This window comes from Malurus melanocephalus, unplaced genomic scaffold (genome assembly GCF_030028575.1).
Source record: "Malurus melanocephalus ecotype Western Australia unplaced genomic scaffold, MMel_1.1 scaffold_74, whole genome shotgun sequence".
Lineage (NCBI taxonomy): Eukaryota > Metazoa > Chordata > Aves > Passeriformes > Maluridae > Malurus > Malurus melanocephalus.
Genome location: NW_026623306.1, coordinates 490132 through 511934, shown reverse-complemented (window position 1 = coordinate 511934; position 21803 = coordinate 490132). Strand labels below are relative to the sequence as shown.

The 21803-nt window shown below is 50.9% G+C and overlaps 1 protein-coding gene across 1 annotated transcript in view; it reads right to left on the bottom strand.

Moving 5' to 3' along the window:
• SSBP3 (single stranded DNA binding protein 3) overlaps nt 1–21803 on the bottom strand; it is a gene marked incomplete at its 5' end in the record, with an annotated part of 53501 nt that overhangs the window by 4310 nt on the left and 27388 nt on the right. Inside the window, 5 exons of the mRNA XM_057366975.1 lie at nt 1733–1809; nt 1919–1985; nt 3876–3935; nt 4706–4786; nt 12484–12573. Coding sequence (XP_057222958.1) covers nt 1733–1809; nt 1919–1985; nt 3876–3935; nt 4706–4786; nt 12484–12573 — 375 coding nt within the window. The remainder of the gene's footprint in view (nt 1–1732; nt 1810–1918; nt 1986–3875; nt 3936–4705; nt 4787–12483; nt 12574–21803) is intronic.

The window sequence follows — 21803 nt, the reverse complement described above, 5'->3', positions numbered from 1 at the left end:
TTTTTAATTGGAGCTGAAAGGCTGGAAAACGAAGCCAGCTGAAAGATGCTCAGGGAGGGTGGGGAGGGAACGCAGCTGTGCCGAGCGACCTGGATGTGGGGCTCTGGCAAGGCACCACCAAAACCCAGAGAGCTACAAACCCTCTTCATATTGGCGCTGGCAAACGCCGTCCTGGCTTCTGCAGAGCTACAAATGGGACTCTCAAAGAGAAAAAAAGGCAGCGGCAATCAGCTGAAAGGGATGATTCATCACTGCTGTGTAATAAGGAGCTGCTGTCAGGACGCCGGGATGTCCTGGCTGGATGTTCTGCGGCCCTCTGGAATCGTTTGAGCGGAATTTGGGAAGGTCCCAACGCAAAGCTTAAAGCAAAACAAGCCCTGGGCACCCAAGGTGYGAGGGGCTGCCGGGTCTGGGTCGGTATTTTTGGTGTCTGCCCGCGCAGGCGCCCATTCCTGGATGGCAGCGGGGAGGCAGCGCCTGCGGGTGCCAGATTGGGAAGCCCAGCGCTTCTCCAGGGAAAAGCTGCCTCTGAMAAAACCCCTCCCCGATGTACACACACACGGGCAACGGCGGAGTCAAAAATAAAGCTCTGAACATTTCACAACTCCTGCCGGCTCCCGGAGCCGCTGCCATCCCACGCGGCGCTCGGCGSGCGCTCGCCGCTTCCAAGTTTCGCGGCGAGCTCTGCAAGTGGGAAGCAGCCTCCCCCGGGCAAGCCGCCGCCGCTCGCCTTGGCGCGGGCCACGCTAGCAAATGCCATTTTTCCTTTTTTTTTTTTTTTTTTTCCTTTTCCTGGGTGCAATCCTCCAGGAAAGGAGGATTTTAAGCGTGGCAGCGGCGCTAACGAGAGGGCTCGCCCGCGGAACAAATGACGCTCGCGTGGGTTTTGGTTWTTTTTTTGTCCCCTGCCCTGGGATGGATCTGGGTGCCCGTGGAGCAACCCCGAGCAGCATCCTCAGGTCGGTGCTGAAGAGATGACACACAACTCCCTCTTTACACAACATCCACTTATCTCAACAGTCTCCAGGGGAAAAACAAAACAAAACAAAACTCCAGCGCGCCCGCTCGTCTCCTGACAGACTCTGATCCTCGCGCTACAAACTCCACACGTAGGCGACGAYGCAGAGAGGATAAACCTCCAACCAAAATATGGTAATCTGGTTTTGAAGTCTCGTGGAAGGAACAAACAGGAGTGAATCAACAACAAGCCACTCCGTAAAGCGAACCAACGGAACGACGGCATATATTAACCCAGATCTGCTTAATTTCCAGAGTTTACTCCCCTTTCCTGAAATAGAGAGCTGGAGCCGGCAGCGGGAGGGGCAGGTGGAGGGGAACCTCGCAGGGGAAAGCCTTATTCCCTTGCTAAAGGGATCTTTGCCATTTTGTTTTATTTATTAATTTCGAATGCAAGCCTCCTTTCCCTTTCCTGCTGTTAGGGTCGTAACTGTTTCCCAGGCAGGCAGAGTAATGCACTCAGAGGCTGCTCTGGCGCGGAGCTAAGTGCCATCCCCTCTGACAGCAGGGCAGGAGGGAGGCTGCAATACCCTTAATGAGCTCCAAAGACCTCGCTCCTGTTAAAAGGAGGGATTTCCAGATGCAAGACTAATGTAAAACGCATTAACACTAATGGGGGGACGGGGTGTGTGTGTGGGGGGGGGAACTCCCAGCCCCCGGAGCCCCCGGAGGTTGTTCCCATGGTTTGTAGGATGCWCTTTGGCACGGGGCTTACCTGCGGACCGGGACCCATGGGGCCCATCCCTCGYGGAGGATTCATCCTTTGCATGGGGCCGCCCATGTTAGGGTGCCCTGTAGGGGAGGAAAGCAGGGGTGTTACGGCGGCACCGAAGCCACCCGGGGTCCCAAATTAACAGCTAATTAGAAACGCCAACACTCCACCCTCCTCTGCTGGGCTTACCTTGCTGTCGCGTGGGATCCATSGAATTGGGCAGCAATGGCTGTGTACCGGGAACGGCACCCGGGGGCTGGGAAAACAARGGAGAAAGAGTAAAAAAAATAAACCCTGCACCCCGCTGCATCCCACATCCCACTGCATCTTGCTGCATCCCAAATCCCACTGCTACACCCTCCACTTGTTTGCCCCATCCATCCTTCCACAAAGCCCCTCCAAACCCCAAACAAGGTGCCAGTGTTTCCCCCTCCCCACAGGCTGTGTGCTGTTGTATTTTAGGAAAACTGGGAAAACAGGGGCTGAGCAGGGCACAGGTAATAAGTCCAGCAGAGAAAGGGGACGAGCAGCATGGCAYCCTGGTGACACACAGCACCAGGGCCAAACCAGGCACAGATTTACCCGCTTGGAGGGGAAATGCTCCACGTGTGAAAGAGCAGGGCTGGGGGGAAGGAGGATGCTCCCCCTCCCCAAACTCACATTCCAGCCGGGCAATGCTGCTATTTAAGCTTCAAAGCCTACTCCAAACAGATAAAGGGGAAGAAAAATGCAGATACTGCCTGCCTGGGGGAAGCAAACTGTAAACAGTTTTGCTACGGCGCTGCCTTTTATTCGGATCCCAGCGCTGCAGCTCAGCACGGGCCCTGGGTGCCCAYGGCTGTGCCGAGGCACAATCAGCCCAATCCCAAATTTTTTGCAGGTTGGAAGCTGGCAGCAGGAGATAGATAAATCAGGAGGGTTGCAGAGGTGGATATTTACACTTCTGCTGCCTGACCTTCCTGCCTGCCTATTTATTCCTCTTGTCCCTCAGGATGTGACCATAACCTCGCGGACCTCTGCCTAGGTACAAATGTGTGTTTTATGTGTATTGTTTGGGGGAAAAATGAAATGCTTCTAATTAACTTCACCCACTGCTGGATGTTTGATCCTGCTGTGGGAACAGCCTCCCCAAACCAGTCCCCACTGCCTTTCCTGCCTGCCCAGCTCAGTGTGCCCACCTCTAACAAGGCATGGGATGAGCCCAGAACCACTGCAGAATAGGGACCTGCTAAAACTGACCCATGAGGAGGTGCAGGTAATTAATAGCTCATTAAAACAGCCATCAGTGCCCTGGGTGAATGGCTCTTCCAGCATGGGGATCCTCTGTCAGCCCCTGCTGGGTTTTTCTCAGCTCCATCTCAGCTGCCTCACCACCAGTTAGCAACTTCCAGAGATTCAAGTCTCAAATCCAGCAAGCACAAACCAAGAGCAGAGCTGGTACATCCCATTTCCTGACTATCCTGCTCTTTCTGCTAATTAGACCTAAGAAAAATAACGCTGATAGCCAAAAAACAAGYTCCCAAGGTGATTTTTTGCACAAGAATTACAGGTTTCCTTTAATTTCCCTTTAGTGGCAAAAAACCATGGATCTGCGTGGCATTGTTGGGAAGGGGATGAATTCCTGAACCAAYGGCCACGCATGCGTCCAGGCAGGGCGTGGGGTGGGACCCTCCCTCTGTAAGGCCAGAAACAAACTGCCCTCGTATAAGCTGGGATAAGAGGATAAACCCAACCCAAAAAATTCAGCGGTGACCTGCCCCGCTTGACCCCGCCGCTGATCTAAACGCTCGGTCAACCCAGCAGCGGCGGGATTATCTCCATCACTTTAATTTTCTGCGGTCGCGGGGAAAATCCGGGCGGGCAGCGAGCACGCAGTAAAGCACAGCCCTGCTGGGAGCACCATGGATGGAAAGGGGCATGTTCCCCACAGCTCTTCCCATCCTGGACAGGCCCAAACCTCAAAATAAAATTAAAACTATTGTCTTTAAGTGACACTGGATGCTCCAGYGCTTGGATAAATGAGGTGACCAAAGGAGGCAAGGCTTGCCACCCAAAACCATGGAGCATCTGCAGGACACCTGGYCCTCATCCCCCTTCCCAAGCAACATCTATCCCTAGGAAATCCAAAATCCCTGGAGCACAGTACCTGGTTGCCCATCCTGATGGGGGGCCGGGGACCTCCGGCGTAGCGCGGCGACATGAACGGCTGYGGGGACACAAAAAGGGGTCAGGGCTGAGCTGTGGGGAGGCAGCACACTCCCCACGCACGCTGGTTTGCCTGTACACACTGCTTTTGGTTATTTTTGCCTTTTTTTTTTTCTGGAGACATCCTTTTAAAAAAGTTATGTTTCAAAAGGGAAAAAAGAAAAAAAAAGAGAAAGGTGTCTGGAGTCCGTTTTTTAGACATTTTCTCTGTGGATTTATTGTTTGAGAGTGTGTTTGATATCGGCAATACTAGGTGAGGCTGTTAAAATTAGTGCATGGGAAACCCTGAGTGTTAGATAATGTTCAAATTTAAATATATAGAGATATATTAAAAAAAAAGTGGCAAATAAGCACATACAGACACGCACACACAAAAAAACCCAGTGCTAAGTACTGAAAAAAAAAAAAAAAAAAGAAGAAAGGCTTAAAGGTACTCTCTTTTAGAACTGCTGCTACTAACAGAAGCTTAAAAATCCACATCAAGTTAAATTTCTCAGGCTACCTTGGGAAGGTAAAACAGTCTGATACCCACGATTGACTTCTCTGTTCATTGACAACTGCATAGCCAAAAAAGAAAAAAAAGAGAAAGAAAAAAAAAAGAGAAAAAAAAAAGAGAAAAAAACCAGTATTTTTCTTCAGAGCTGGGGTGCCCGGGGGGATGCTCCCCGGGGAGCAGGTACCCGCTGCCCAGCATGCTTACAGAGGGGAAAAAAAGAAGTAAATCGAGCGCACGTCCCGGTTCACAGCCCTACCCATCACTAGTGTCTTTACCTGACTGTGGGGTCCCATCATGCTGTTAGGATTGTGGGGTGGAGGCTGTGCGTGTGGCGAGGGCTGTGACCCAGGCGGTCCCTGTGAGGTCAGACAGTAGAAGGAGGTTATAGATTAGCACATGAAAGCGCAGAAAGAGCTAAAAAAAGGATTCAYGGGTGGACCTGTTTAGTTGGGGAGTCAGTTCTCCCAGCTGTAAATCAATTTTTTTCTCCTTTTTTTAAATTTTTTTTAAATTGAGTTCCTATTCATTTGCAGCTAACAATGAATAATGATATATGAAAAAAAAATAGATATATTCAAAATCAGAACATCTGTCAAAATACAGTGGCCACATTGAAGGTAAATGGTCCAGTGGTTCAACCAAGTCTGCAATGATAAACACACAGAGAAACACTTCGCAGGGGCGTGCACGAGGAAAAAAAAAAAATATGCAGGAGAGGATCAGAGAGGTTGGGGGGAAATACAAAAAAAACATCCCCAAACCAGAAAAAAGAAAAAAAGGAAAGAAAAAAAATTTTCCTCTCTCATTCCAAATATTGGAAACACCTCCGGGTTTGTGTTTTGACTGTGGTTCACTGGAGGTGCTGGAGTGAGCATGAGGACGAGGGGCACGTCCCAGCTCACATTTGGGCAGCGTTTGGCCGGCATAACCGGGGCTGCACCGCCACACYGAAGGGATGCAACATCATCCTTCCTCCAGGTGGATTCCCTAAGGATGCCAGCAAAATGGCTTGCGAGCAAAGAAAGGATGTCTAAGGGAAAAAAGGAGAGATTAGCTGGTGCAGGTTTAAGGCTGCAATGCAGCAGTCGCTGACATTTTGGGCTTGAACGCCCACTTCAAATTTTTTTTTTTCATTTTTTTAAATTTCCCTTAAAAAAGCACGAAATGAAAATTTGCTTGGAAAAACCGCGAGCACGGTGCGAGAAATATACCGGTGCGTGTTAACGTGAGGAAAGAAAAAAAAAAAAAAAGGTATTTTTTGAGTCAAAAGAGGTGTAATTGGTAGAGAAAGCACAGGAGCTCTGTCAGTAGGTGATGGGAAGCGACGGCAGGCTCCAGGACCGGCGCCGGAGCAGATGTTCTCTACCTGCCTCGTTACTAATTTCAACAAGTGTTCGCCTTCTAGCTGCTGCCAGCAATGGCATGGTTTGTTACCATGAGCAATTTTCTTAATTAACAGACATTAATTAGCCATTTAGCAATTTTGCAAGCATTTGTTTAGCAGCTTTCCTAAACATGAATACCACTGTGATAATGGTACTGATTAGAGGGTCCCCTAATTAACAGTACAGGGAAGGGAAAATTGAAATCACATAAATTAAAAAGGGAGGGGAAGTTAATGAAGGCAGGACATATTTGCACCTGCAAATCTTTTGTACAGCGGAAACTTGAGTGCAATGTAAATAAAGTAAGAGGGTGGGTTTTTTCTTCTTCTTTTTTTTTTTTTTTAAATTTTTTTTTTTAAATTTGAACAGTTCGGCGGTGAGATGGAGCCAAGCGGATTTAAACCAACAGTTTTTTTTTTTTTTTTTTAAATTTTTTTTTTTAAATTTGAACAGTTCGGCGGTGAGATGGAGCCAAGCGGATTTAAACCAACAGCCTCCTGCCAGCCACCGAAATCCCACCACTTACACCACCACTTATTCTCCAGGAGCCAAAAGCAAACAGCCCCTGCCCTCTGTGCCTGGAAGAGGTCACAGCACCTCAGGACAACCCTCCCATCGCCTTCTCCATTCCTGTCCCACCAGAGTGGAGAAGACAAACCTCTCAGGTCCAACTGTAGCATCAACCTCCTTTAGCAGAAGTCCTCTCCAGGCATGTTAGTTGACTTATTTTTGCTTCTGAGCTGCTAACTCTGTGAATGCAAAGCGCAGCAGGGGCAGCAGACACCTCCCACTATCCCCCAGTGAGGTCTGGCCACCCCCAAAGCCCTTCCTACACGTCTCAGCTGCAGGATTTGGGGTAGGGAGGATCAGAAGAGGTAAATGAGTGATGAAACCAAGTGGAAGATAAAAACCAGGGCTGGCAAAGGCTGAAGCTCAAGCCCCATCAAAGCAAGACTTAGTGACAACCGTGATGCCCGCCTTGTGCTGCAAGAGGGGGTCACTGCTGTCCAGGAGCTGATGTCCTTGTGTCATATCCCACAGCAGGAGAGGGTGTGGGATCAAACACACGGGGACACGGCCACCTGAAGGCACCCCTGGCTGAGTCCAAAGGTGATGCTCCGGGTCTGCATTTCGAGCTGCAGCCCAAACAGTGTTTGATTATTGGAGAAAAAGCATCTGTGAGACACGGCAGCATTTCCACCAGAGCAAAATCCCCTGCGGCAGCCGGACCCAGAGAGCTCCTGCAGTTTGTACTGCTGAGTGCATCCCCCGGAGCGTGGTCCTGCCCCGACACTGTGGCTGCTCCCGGGCTGCTCCAGGCAGCATCCCTGCCCTTGCATTATCCCATGAGGTGCCATCCCACAGGAGACTCCAGGATGAGGCGACGCCCAGCTGGTGAAAACGTTTTGGCAGGCAGGGAGGAGCTGAGTGCAGCTTTCTTAATTTTCCTTCTTTTTCCGAGCAGCAGCAGCATCCAAAACCGCTCGCTCCGAGCTGCGACCCCCTCGGCACGGCCGCCCTGCTCCATCAGCCCCTCTGGACAGGGCTGTCTCCATGAAGATTTGCAGATGTTCCAGGGCTGGGAGCCATGCTGGGCTGGGAGCGGCCGCCCTTCTGCATGGGATCGCAGAGCAAGCCGCAGACGATCCCGACGGATCGCGGCACTTGAGGCGAGTGTTTTGCAGGGACAACATGTGGGCTCCAATCAACACAACAACCCTTTTTTCTCAAAAAACCCCGTGTTTAGCAGTTATTAACTGCTCCTGTTAGAAGAGGARGCTGAACACATGCTGTCCTGCTTCCTCCACATCCCTCCATCCAGCCCTGGAGTCGCATCCCTGCGGCTCAGCTCCTTCCGACGTGCCACACTGGGCGAGCAGGACCTGCTCTGCAGCTGCTTCACTCTCATCTCCACACCAGCACTCTTCCCAACCAGAGAAACCCCATCATCTCTCAAGTTTTCCTTTTTATTCCCCTCAAACTGGGCACTCTGTGCGGGGTGTTATTCTTCATCTTCYTGTAGCTGCCTCAAAGAAACCCAAAACAACCCCAACAGCTAAAAAGACATCAGAGGAAACTGTTTCCAACAGCTTTTGGTGCCCCAACCYCTGCTCTGCTTCATTTTTTTTCTCCCCTCTACACCCCAGGGACTTTAAATGCCCAACGTGGCCCACCGGCCAGCCCAAGTTTGCTGCCACAGCTGCTTCCTACAGGGAGTTTCCAGGAGATCAGGTTATTTCCACTCTGTCTTTCATGAGCTCGACTCCTCAAACTTCTTGTAAAATATTAAAGATGGAAAATGGCACGAGCGATCATAGCTCTGCGTGTGTCAATTTATGTTTCCAGCGTAATTCACCACAAATGGATCATGTTTTATGGGCTGCATACTTTCAGCTAATGGGGGAGTTTTGCTATTTAAAAACATTTTCGAGCACCTCTGGGGGTGGCAGAACGAGGCAGGATGGTACGAGAAGGCAAAGCATCACTGCCACGAGACACCGACGGTTTCGAGTTAGCAATAGGGAGGCATCTTGTGTTTAAAACACCTGCCCCTGCCTGCCGGTTTTGACGTTAGAAAATACTAAAATAAATTAGATGGGTATTAATTAAAGCCATGCCTGGGTTTATTGGAGAGGAGCTTCGTTTCTACTGAAGGAGAGAGATGTTTTTTGCAAGTCGCCGAGAAAAAAAAAAAAAAACAAGCTGTCTCCGAGGGAGCTTTCAAGGAGAGATGCTTTCAAAGAGAAAAACCCGGGTCGACTTCCAGCATGTGGTGTGGGTGAGGACCTTCCCCAGAGAGGGCAAGGCGAGGCCAGGAGAGGTTAGACAAGGCAAGGCAAGGCAAAGCGAGGCAAGGCAAGGCAAAGCAAGGCGAGGTTAGGCAAGGCAAGGCAAGGCAGCGAGGCGAAGCGGGCTGAGTTCCCCCGCAGACAGAGAAAGGCAGCCGTGGGCAGGAGCTCTGCCTCGCCTGCAGCTGGGGCTCCCAACTGCAGAAGCCTGGTTTTAAGGAATATGTTTAACACAAGCTCTTCAGGAAACAAACCCGTGTCAGCCGGAGCCAAGAACAGTCACCTCCATCTGGCTGGAGCACCCGAGAGAAAGTTGACTGCAAATCCCACCATATGCTCCAGACGCTCGGTACAAAAGCCTCGGGCATCCTACTAAACTTCCAGAAAAAAAAAACCAACTTTCTCTGACGCTCGCTTTTCCTTTCCTCCAGCTCGTAGGCTATCTTCTTTCAAACCCTGCAGGCTGCTAGCAAGTTCTACCCCAGGATTTTGGGATGGGCAGCCTGGTTTCATGGCTCTCATGCTGCTTCACCAGAACTGGCTGACCACAGCTGGTGGCACCCACAGACACACTGTGACATCAGGACAACTGGGCAGGGGGAAAATGGTGGCATCCAASGAGGGAGCAGGACAACATGGACCCTTTCCTATTGTCCCTGGCTTTACCATCCTCACCCCGTGGGCGACCTCACCCCAAGAGGGACATCTCCAGGATGCGGGGAGGAGAGGCAGGGAGGGCAGGGGATGCGGGGAGGGAGCCCCCCRGGCTCTGGAGCCCCCGGTGCTCCCCAGCTCCCGAGGTCTGTCTGCATTAGGGGGCAGTGTGGGAACACGGAGCAGCCGGCGCTTTGTTTTGGTGCATCTCGGCGCCGAGCCRCTGATGCATGGCTAACGCAGCGCCGACATTGATTTATGGTCAACTTTCCATTTCATCAGCGCGGGGTTCGGGGCGGCGCGGGGACTCCGTGCTGGGGAGAGCAGGCGTGGCTGGGGGTGCTGCTGACTCGGCCCTCCCTGTTTATTTAGCAGTAAAAAGGTGTGGTATTAATTGCTTTCATTCTTCGTTTTCCTTCTTATATTCCCCTGTCCCTCCTGCGAGGGATCTGCACCCCGGCATCAATCCAGCTTTCAAAACAAAAGCAGGAACGCCTCTGATGACCTTTAGGAGGATGAGCAGAGGGTTTGTTTGCTCATCTCCACGGGACAAAGGGAGAGATTTAAATAAAAGCATCTACCCATGCCGGCCGTCAACCCCGCCACCTTTTGTCCGGAGCGCAGCCCGTGCTGTGCTGCTGGCTGGCACCACGAAATGCCCAGAAACCCAGGAGTGCCATGGGTCTCTCCTTTCCCATCATTTTGGGAGATTGTGCAGCCTGCACTTCCCTTGGCCCCTGGCCCAAAGGTCGGTGCTGAGTGCGGGCACTGGGAAGGGAATCTCACTGCAAGGCAGTGGCTGTGGATGGGCGCTGCAGCCTGGAGCCCTCCTTGTTTCCTCCTCTCCTGGAGCATTCCTTCTCCTCCAAGCTCACTCACGTGAGTTTTTGGGCTAAAAAGTCCCAGGAATGGTCCATACAATTTTTTCCCTTTGCCAAGCTGAGGTGGACATTCCCATGTGCAGGGCTGGGGGGGTTCATGCACCCCCAGGGTGGCAGTGTGGGGTTTCTGCTACCTGAGCTTTGCTGGTGATTCATTCCTCAGCTCCCTGTGTGATGCCCCACCATGTCTGGACATGATCAGGCTCTAAATCCTCTCAAAAACTATCTGCCCATGCCTGCTACCCTTGGGATATGCCCTGCAGGTCCCTGGTGCAGAAGAGCGAGATGCTGAAAGCCCCTGAGCCCTCTCCAGCAGTCTCCTGGCATGAGGACGACACTGGCTGAGGTGGTACCACCTCACTCACTCCCATGGCTGGCACACCAAGGGYTGGGGAGAACTCCTTTCTATCTTCTGTGACCTTTTTGTTTTTGCCCTCTGAATTCAGGCACTTCCATCTCCTAGGGATAGGAAATCAGCACCGAGCTGTGAGTGGCTTGACACCGAACCTCCAGCCCACCTCTGCAAGAAGCTGGAATGATCTCCAGCACCCGCAATAAATCAGACAGGCTTTCATGGAGGCCATGTTCAGACTGTGTTAAAAGGTGGGATTTTTCTTCTGCTTTCCATCCCCAGGGCTGGGAGGAGAAACCAGATGTTGGAGGGCTTTCAGGAAAGGCAGGCTCTTGAGATGTCACATGTGAGCCATATGCACCGGCACCCATCCTTCTCTTCCCTCCGGCGGCGCTGGGGATGGGCAGCTCCCCGCACACATCACCTGTGCCTGTGTTATTACTCTGTCTGTGGTTTAGGATTCCCTTCCCCAGCAGCTCCTGGGCTGGCTGCACACGAGGCACAGAGCTAGGATGGGGTTGTTTGCTCCAAAATCAGCCCCTCGGTGCAAAATGCTACAGGAGGGCAGAAAGGAAAGAGAARGGACAGCTTGGAGGCTGTCAACGGGAAGAGTCAAGACGGCAGCATGAACAGTAAGTCTGGAGAGATGCGCCTCCTCTTCCTCACCTCTCCCGCTCTGGGAAAGCCAACCCATCCTCTTGATGCCTTGCYCTAAATTCATGCCAGTTTTGCAGCCCTCGCAGCTCGGCGCGAAGCAGAAGCCCCAAAGGACAGTCAGCTTCACCGCGGGGCGAGATCAGGACGTTTGGAGACACATTTGTTGGAAGCAGCAGCCTGGCACTGGGATTGCTGGCAGCAGCTCTGACCTGCGAGATTGCATCTCCGCCTTTGGCTTCACCCCCTGCTGCCAAGCACTGCCATGGGATTCGCCTGTTTTAGGGTTCCCGATCGATATCGGATGTTCTGACTTTGTCAGAAGCATGTTCAGGAAATGGGATCTCTCTTTCTCGTGAAAAAAAAAAAAAAAAAAGGCAGGACCTTCCTTCCCCCTCCCCACACAAACGCGATCACCGATATCGGGCTCAGATATCGCCACAATAAATCACAAGCTCCTTATCGAGCTCGCCTGTCTACTGCCCGAGAAGTTCTCCCATATACAAATCACAAGCCCAGATTAAAAAAAGSCCAGCTTGCCAAAACAAATATTCCTTTCAACTCTTATCCCATTTTTTACACGAACAAGTGTTTCGTCCTCGAGCAGGAAGATTTTAAAGCACCGAAAGCTTATGTTGCTGCAAACCAATGCAGCTCACCCCGGCAAAGAGATTCCTGAGCAAACCCCCAAGGTTTGAGGTTTGAAAACTCCTTTTCTGTGTGCTTCTTGATATCCTTTCTGCCACCATCACTCTGAACATGTTACCCCCTTCCTTTCTCAGAGCTTGGTGTGGGATAAAGGAGCAGYGAGGGGACTTTGGGGACTTTGCTGGGTATTTGCTTACAAGGTGCCTCCACGGCATTCAGGGATTTGGCTGGAGCCCACTCCYGCCTGCAGCCGCAGCCAGGGTTTGTTAATGTGTTCAGTGATTGCATTTGGAAAAAATCAAGTGGTTAACCAGAGGAGGGGGAAAAAGTTTCAGGAATCAAAATCCAGAATGTTTTCAATTAMGCACGTCTGTTAGGACTGGAGAACAAATACAATCCCAACCCAAACACAAACCGAGCAGCTTTGGAAAAAAACATTGGTTGTAAACACACAGTAACCTCTTCAAGCAGGAAAGGAATTTGCTTTAAGGCCACAAAAGAAAGCAAACGTGGAAGGACAGCAGAACACAAGTTTTTCCTAGACAAGTCAGCTATGCGGGCATGCTGCTTCCCTAGCATCCTCTTGGGAAGAAAAAAAACAAAAACCACAGGCACGACAGCGCTGACACCCAGAGCGAAAGCAAACACGTGCGTGGTGTGGAGGGAGCAGCGGGAGGAGCGGCAGCCTACCTGGAAGAATCCGGGTGGGATGGGRCCCCCGGGCATCCCGTCATTCGGGGGAATGTTTCCAAGCACGGGACTCGGGGCGGCAGCTGCGCTCTGCGGGGAACAAAACCGGGGCAAACACGGTCAGGGTTATGACACAAGGACRTTAAAAAAGCCACCTCTCCTGCCACATCACACTGAGTCGATGTGCCTTGTCCCTCCCGAGCCCTGGGCATCTTTCCCCGTGGAGGAACCGGCAGAGGATGCTTGCAGCTGGAGGGGCACCGGCCTCTGTGATTCACCCACGGAGGAGAGAGCCACACAAACCCTGTAGAGGATTTTGGGGTTTGTTTATTCATTTACCCAGGCACCAAGTCTTGTTAATACACCAAGGATCTTCATGCAACAGTGTCATTTTAGGGAGCTAGTGTTTTAAAGCTTTTGAAGTGCTTCTCTCCCACCTCCCCACCATGCTGGCTGGTTTAGCCCTGTCCCTCCAAAATTATGCTTCCCTGACCTCACCARCACACCAAGGCTTTATTGCTCATTTCCAAATTCACTGCACTCAACCTGTGGAGTCACAGTCCCCCTCRTGCCTCCCCAGAACGAGCCACCAGCACAGCTCCAGCCCCAAAAACGAGGGATGGAGACAGACATGGGGTACGTGGACACCCCACTCRCTCCTGCTCACCATCCCTATTTGTGTTTATTCACTTCCTCTGGGAAAGTACCAGAATGATGGGAAGTTCCTACTCTGAAGGAAAACACAAAAAAAAGATCTTTCCCTAAAATCCACTGCTGGTGACACATCCCAGTGGGGTCAGGAGCAGCACCCATGCCATCCAAGTGCACCCCAGTTTACCCACCACCAARTGAGCCCCATTCCCAGAGCAGTCACAAAGGCACCTCAGCGATGGAAATTGGGTTTGGATCACTGAACTACTCCCTCCACCAATTTTTATGATGGAAGTGCCCCCCTAAAACCATAGTGGAAAATTTTTCCACTGAGGAAATCCCACGAACAGATGGGGTACATGTGAGCCTGGCTGGTTTTACCCTACAAACCCCAAGTCCCAACAGCAGCCGAGACAGCCCCGGCTCCCGACCACATCCGATGCAGYGACAACCACAAGATGTGAGCAGAAAGGGGAAGCCAAGCTGTCAGGGCAGCCTGCAAAATTAAGGATTATTACTAAGGATTGAGGATTGCCAAGGTAGGATGTTCACGTTTGCTTTGGAATCTCGCTATTCCTGAGCAGAAAGCCTTGCAGAGGCAAGGGAACATCAGACTGATCTCTGCCCTGTGCCTTCCCAGGGCATCCCTTGTGCCCTCACCACGAGCTGGCATGCAGGACGTGTGCAGGACGTGGGAGGAAGGCCAGGACCACGCCAGWTTAGTGGCTGCTTTTCCCACCCCAGCATCTCAGAGCTGCAAGAGTCACAGACAACAGCGGAGGCTGATTTCCCAGCCAGAGCCTCCCTTCATGAAATAATCAGTTCTCCCTGAGGCTACGGGGTCCTGCACCCCCAGGCACAGCCCACGCCACGCTCCCCCCATGCCCCTGGATGARGCATCCCAAGCAGCCTTCCCCCCATCAGCAGCAAAGGCCAGATCTGAGTGTTTTTACAGTTAATAAAAAAAAAAAAATACAGTCCTGGCAGGAAAAATAAGCCTGCCCATTCCAGGCTCTTTTTATACATCAGACGGCAGCAAAAATAGATGGGAGAGGGAGTGAACCCACTTCTCCCCCTCCCTCCATCCCCCCAAGTGGGTCAGCTATAAAAGTAAAACCAAATCTTAATCCAAGGCCATGAACATATTGCAGTTTCTCTGCAAAGCAGATGACGGTTCTTAATGCAAAAATATATAAGACCGAGCCCCAAACTGCAGTGAGCCCATTTGGAATTTCCTTTATTAAACCCTCTATCACGCAAAACGCTTCTCTCCCAAGGCGGCAAGCGCTGCAATAAAGCTGCCAAGGTGATATTTTATGGTTTCAAGAGATTTCCAGCAACGCTATAATCCTTTGCTTGGGGAATCTCCCAAAGCGAAATGGATCCCAAAGAGGTGGGGAGCGAGGAGGGGCACGGATTTGGGGATCCGGGGGGAAAGGACGCTGCTCTMCTCCTCAGCAAGCACAGGGAGAAGGGCAGAGGAGCCAAGGAAAATCTTGAAGCAAATGCCCATTTTCCCACAAAACCACAGAGTATTTTTCCGTGTTAAACACCCTGAAACCTCACCTATGCCTTCRCGGCGTAAACGGGGATTTAAAGTTCCTCGCACATGTGGCGCTTGGCAGAACTCGGTAATTAAAAACCCGCAAGTGCCCTGAGCATATTGTAGGATGGGAGCCAAATTGGTCAGCCCTTGATGAATGATTTACAAGGCTGCGAAGTGACATTTTATTTCTTTTTTTTTATTCCCCTCCCCATCACCGCTGCTAAGGTAAACACCGAGGCACCTTTAGCCCTGGCGAAGCGACGGGAGCGCAGCCGTGGCTGGAGCAGCTCTGTAAAACACTTGGGGAGTGCCAGAAATGAAAGAAAAAAGGGGAAAAAAAGACAGCAGGAACWACTTTTCCAAACTTCAAGGCTGAGCACTCAAACCCCAAGGGTCAGCACCTAAACCCAAGGGCTTTCCAGCACCCATTTCCAGGACTTTTTTGGCCATGCAGCTCCTCCTACATTTTGGTTCATTTTCACCATTTTGTCCCAGAAACTCATTTAAGGGATTCTTGGTTGCAGTTTGSTTTCCAAGGCCCTTTCCTTAGGTGAGTATCTAAAAGCCACCGAGTCTCTCTGCCACAGGTACAATGTGCAGCTTCCACAGACGCTGGCAGAAAAAGGGCATGGAACTGCTGTGCCACCACGTCCAAGCTGGTGCTGAACCAGAAGCACATCCAGCCACACCAACAACCCCACTGGCACGTGACACCCTGAATTTCCTTCCACCAAAACCCATAAAAACCACTGCCAGAAACAAGCCAGGCCAGCTCTGGCAACGCCRGCATTGCCAGCTCGTTTGCCTTTTACAAGATGGCAAATTTTCTCCACGTTGGAAATCAATATATATGTGTTCCTGGGGCACACATGTATAGCTATATACACAAACACACATATGTATTTTTAATTCCCTGCCACATACGTTGGTATTTTTCCTCTTTTTTTTTTGGTGGAAGCCAGCGGAATGATGACAATCTGGATCGCCGTGTTTCGCTTCCAAACCCAAGCTCTCAGTTAACACACCRGCCTGGTACGCCAGCAGATGCCGTSTAAGCCTTTAAATCGCACACTAATTGCACTAATTGAGCTAACAGTCTCTGTTTCGTCTCCCTACCCTGAGTCAACCAGCATCTTCTGGTACTGCTGTAGAGATCCAAGCTGTTGACTGTAGTGTTATTTTGTCAGCCATTAAACRATTCATCAGAGTCATTAATTGATTTATTACCGCTGCCTGCGAGTATAGCTTTGCAAATAAAGAAGGATGGAGGTCAGGAGGCAATGGAAATCGGACAAAACAGCACAGCCAGGAGCTGGCCACTTGAACTATCGATAGGAACCCGCTTGTTCAGGGCTGCTGGCATCGGGTTATGGAGGAAAAAATGGAAAAGAGGAAAAGGATGCGCTGTTCGGCTGTGCTGCAAAGCTGGTTAGGTTCTTCAGCTACAATCTATGCAGAATGCAAAAGGGCYATTAAAACCATCTTGTTTTCTTAACCTAATCCTTCAGGAGTAACCAGGTTATTCTGCTGCATGAACTGAAGAGCAGCAGGGAGAGGCATCGGYGTGGCTGCCCCAAGCAGCTCCCGGCCCTGGCGCATCCCCGCCAGCATTTTGGTGTCACCCAAATTCTTCTTTCCCAGGCCGGCTGAGCTGGGAACACAACTCACCTCGGCTGTCCCACAGCCCTGGGAGGAGCTGCAGGCCGGTGCTTTTATTTATTTACTTTCTTTACTGCAGGGTTTAGGTCTTTGCTGGGCGTGAGGGTTTGCTGCGAGCAGGGTGCGGCGAGCCGTTTCCTGCCCCCCGCCCTGCCGCACGCTCGGCCCCGGAGCGGCTGGGAGGCACCGCAGGGTTTTGGGGGCTGAATTTAGAAACCAGAGCAGGTGGGTTGAAATCATCATCACGACGCTGCTGCTCCCAGCCCCCAGCTCCAGGGCTGCCCCGTAACAAAAGGCAGCACCCTAAGAGAGAAGGTGTGGGAAGCTGGGGAAGGTTTCGGGGTGCGCTGTCCACCCATGGGGCTGCTGCAAGGGGTTTTTCCYCCTCATCCCCATTGCTGGACCTTGAAGAGCACCTTGTAGGTGGGCTGAGGCACTGCACCCCATCCTGCAAGGCTCTCAGGGACACTGGTGAGGGTACCAGATGAGTCCCAGCTCACCACCCACCCAAAGCTGCCAATCTTCACCAACACCAGCAATGCTTTCAGTCAACCAGCTATGAAAACCAGGCTCCAACTGGTGGCAGTGACTGTGCCATTAAATGCAAGCTGGTGGCCCCACTGCACACTCTGGGTGAGCAGCTTGCCACAGCATCCCATGCTGGTTTTCACCAAGCATTTATTTTTAATAAAAATAACCTCCCAACAGCAGTGCAAGGTGCTGGCAGGCAGCAGAGAGGATGTTCCACTCGTGGGAAGCATCACCAGCACTGGCTGCTCGGCCAGCCACGGCCTCCATCAACCTGACAGCAAGATGGGGAGAGCACAAACATCTTCACAGCACAGACCTAAAGCCAAACTAAGGATGGCTGGGTATTTGATTTTGGAGCTCCAGCTGGTTTTGCCCTCTCTCTCCTCTCCAGAAGTGGACCAGAGGATTTTGGCTGCCATCTCACACCTTGCAGTCACTGTGGGAACAGGATATGATTTGAGGGCAGCTGCCTCTGGTAGGAGCATGCAGGGGTGCTCAGGACATGCTGGTGATCTGGTATCTATCTGTCTCCTTTGATTTTATTTTTTTGCCTAGAGCACAGGCTTTGGAGCCTAAAGAAGAAACCAGCGTGCGGGTCAGGACTTAAGCAGGCTGCGTAAACAGGTAATACGGAATTTAATTGGACTYCAGTTAAGCCTTTTCATCTCGTTAAAGCTGCCTTCATCTTATATAGCCAGGTTTTAAATTTAATAATAGAACCCTCCCACACCTCACAGTAACCCGATTAACGCCGGGGAGGACGACACRCCGACCGCTTCCTCCGGACCGAGCCCTCAGATCCTCTCCCACACCGCTTCCCTCCGTGGTGCCTGTGTGCACCTAAATAAATAGAACACCAACCTGCTGCAGGTTCTGTGAGCACCACTGCCAGCCCACGTGCCAGCAGCAAGCACCCACTGTGGCACCCCTGCAAAACCACGGCGCCAGCAGAGCTTCTCGAGTGGGCTCAGAGCGTTTTTGGGGTGTGCTGTATCCCCCAGCTGGGGTGTGCCACATCCATCCGGCTCCCTCCAGTGCAAAGCACTTGGCTGGATGCTCCACCAGACAAAACAAACCAGTTTGGGTTTGTTTTAAGGTAAGAGAAGGTAAAAGAACACTGGCTCGAAGCTTTGTGTATTCACAAGATACTAAAAAAAACCCCAAAACAGATTAAATGGGCTCATGGCAGTATCACCAAACCACCCGAAGGCCACCRTCACGCTCCCGTGGGACACCACGCTGTGCGTACAAGTTCAGCTTAATTATATTCTGCAACAGCACAAGCTTTTTGCGCTTATTTTAAATCCATCACCTGCGAGCCGCCCGGCACACAAAGCTCCAGCATACACCCTGGTTGGAAACAGCCAAGCTCAGCCACTTTTTCCCTCTCCTTTATGGAGAAAGGAACAACCCCCAGCCCCGTATTTTCCTTGAGCCTCAAAAAAAAAAAAAAAAAAAAGGCACAACAGTTGAATGGTGTTTCAAGCTAATACGGGTTTTTTTGTTGGTTTTTTTTTTTTCTCCCCCTCCCTTGTAAAGGATAATCTGAGACAGCAGCTCCGGCCACGAAACAATAGGATTTTAATCTCTTAAGTCGGCGTCCCCCTTATCCCCGGGAAGGAAACCCCTTCAGTCATTTACAAGTTTGTAAATAAGGCTCTTGGTAGCATCTCGCGGACATCTGCTCCGCCAGCCCGCCAGCGTTCCTGCTAACATTTACAAACATCCTTCCACAAACACCCAGCGCGCTCTGCTGAGCTGGCTTTCTCTAAATATATCCCAAGGAAATAACTTGGCAGGGCTGCAAAAATTTCACAGCGACCGAATTAAAGGGGGGGGTTGGGGGGTGGGATAAGCATGGGAGGTGTAAAACAAACTAAATTCAATCAGGCTGCGTTTTGCACACGCGTGTGCACAGGGAGCTTTACCAAGGGAAACTTGTGGGAAGTGAAGCCAGGCTTGCTGGAAGTGCTTCCCCTGACTCAGGAAGGGCTTTGCAAAGGAAACAACTCCAGGGCTTCACACCGTGTGGTTGGGGGTACAGATTGACCCCTAACTCTGGTATTTTGGGATGTTTTGCCATGGGCAGCCCAGAGTGCTCCCTATCCCTGGTTTGGAGTGAAGGTGATGATGATGGTCCCGGTTTTCCCACTGCCAGCACAAGATCCATGTCCAGCCACACCCTAAAACTAGTGTATGAACCCTTCCCACTGCCAAACAGCTTAAATGGATCCCATGCAATTAGCACCCTGGAAAATGCTGTAAATACACAGGTATTAATTACTATCAATTCTCCTCTAATAATTCCAGCAACAGACAGGCCAGGCTCTTTTCCAGCAATCAATACCATCCATTTCAGGGTCTACCTGCCAAAAAAGTTATATAAAATAATTATATAAAATTTTCATTAGATAATGCAATTGCTTAGGACTATTAATCTACTGCTCATCTATCAGTGTGGGATGCTCAGCTCTGTGAGGGACCCCGGCAGCTCCTTGCACCAAGCAGCTGCATTTCCTTCTGCGCTGCACACTCAGTGGTTCCACCCAAACTTGCTCCTGATGTACCTACAGAAGACTTTATGGAAAGCTCACACATTCATTTCAGATTTTAAAAAACATCACGGCTTTTAAAACCAAAAGGGAAATGGTTCCAGCGAGCAAAGCTGCCAGGAGAGGTAATTTCCACCAGTTGTGATGGTTAAATTTCATGGGCTCTTACTCCCAGTGATGTCCCTTTCTCCATGCTGCTGTTTGTGGGCTGTAACCATGTGGGACTGCATGGCTGGATGTTCAGTGGCATGTGCACCAGCTCACCTTCCATCCTTCCCTTAAGAATCACAGCTAAAGTCAAGTCCTCTCTGTCACCARTCTTTGAAAAGATCAGATTAAGAAAATACTGCCTCCCTCTCAAAAAAACAGCAATAATGTGGTGATGAGGTGCAAGAGAGGCTGCTGGTGTTGGCAGCTGGACTTGTGCTCCCCAGTGCCAGCTCTTCACCGCTCCTCTGCCTYCATCCAGACTGAAACTGCCAGGCRCATTTTGGAAGGGGCTGTAAGGAGAGCTAGATTTAAATTGGTAATCTAATTCAAGAAGGGAAAACAATAATAACCCGTGACTTTAGAAAAACGCCACGCCACTGCACCACGTGTACTTGAAGAAAACTAGTTTTAACTTGTCCAAAGGATTTACTGACAACTAACGAGGATATTGCCAATCCCGTTGGCAAAACACCCCAAAGGCATCCGGAGTCCGGCAGCAATTTCMCCACTAAAGACGAGCACAGATTACAAATATATTTTTCTTGTCGGTTTTTAATCCCCCAAATTTTTGCCACTRTGTGTTTCAGCCAGTTGATCTCATCGGCTGCTCTTTGCAATGAAAAATAACACAAAATAATCTGTGAGTTTGCATGGGGAGTCAGTGATGCCTGGTAACTAACCCTCACCCAAATCCAGRGAAGGGGGAGAAATCCCCTTTCCCGGTAACTGCCTCTGCAGTGCAGCGAGAAACGCCGTGACCTCCCTGGAAAAACATCCTTTTCCATTGTCTGGGCTGTGAGATGGAGCACTGACACCCCAGCACGGCATCCAGCCCTTCCCACCCCCAACCCAGCCAGAGAAGACCAGCCTTTACCCCACGGGAAAACATCCCGGTTCTCTCCATCCTCTCCCGCCGCAGGGAAAGAGAGGAGAGAGAATTAATGCAAATACTCCCATTCTTGTCGTGCACTTGAATGCCAAAATATCCCATTTGCTTAAGCCTATTTTACTGCGAGCAGCTGCCCCGGTATTATTCCCCGACACCAAAGGCAAAGGGCAAAAGAAGTTGGTCCGGAGCAGGTGAACACCATCTGCCCGTCCCTGACAAGATGCTCGTGGCCACCATCTTCGTGTAATGACACAAAGCCCGTTTGAACGCCCGTTTGAAAGGTTACGGCGGCGCTTTTTGAGAGGTTCCGTAACCTTTCGCGGGCGTTCAGGCGGGTTTTGTGTACCTACGGAGGCGGCCAAGCGTCCAGCCCCGCTCGTAGCGGCCCCTGATGGATTTGCCTGCTGATCTGTGAAGTTTTTACACAGCGAGCCCTTTAAAAAAAAGAAATAATTAAAAWAAATTAAATTAAAAAAGAGAGTAAAAGGAAAAAAATCCCCTTCTCTAACAAAGCAGCAGGTTAACAAGAAAAGAAATCACCGTTTTTAACAAAGGTGGCTCTGTTGGTGTTTGACGGTGCTTTGTAACACATTCCMTGCACAGCATCTCCCATGAAAAATAATGTTGGAAGGTTGGAAATGCCTTAAATTGARGTGAAGGCAAGAGCTGAGCTYAACTGAGGGCTGTGACTTGCTGCRTGGGGACAAAGTCCGGCACATCCTRTAAACCCTGGCGAGGCAGATGGGGAGGAAGGCGGTGGACTTTGCACGGGAGCAGCCAGCAGTGCTGTGGGCAGACCCAGGGCAGCCCTTCAGAGCCCGAAATTAATTGGGATGGATGGACCTGGAGCACATTTGAGGACTGCTGTGCTCAGTAGCAATGATGGCTGTGGGCTTTTGTCCTCGCCACCACCCCAGTAACACCCATCCCACAGGACCCACCCTCCTGGGAGCACTGCCAYGAGAAACCCTCAATGTTTCTGCACTCTTGATTCATCCCAAAAATCCAGGGTGGGTTTAGAAATCCTCCATGAGGCTGCAGTTGTGCTCTGAGAGCTAACCCAGCCCTCCACGAGCCATTGCTGGGACAGCAACGCYGGAGCACCACGAGGAAAGCTGCTGGCAAACCCCAATCCCAAGCAAGATGGGTTTTGTGACTGAGTGATGATGGAGAAAAGCCATGGTGCCTTGGCGCGAATCCTGTGATTTACAGTGAGATGTTTCAAAAATGGTGAAAATATTCTGCTCCCATTGCAGACCTTTCCACCGACACCCCGCCTAGG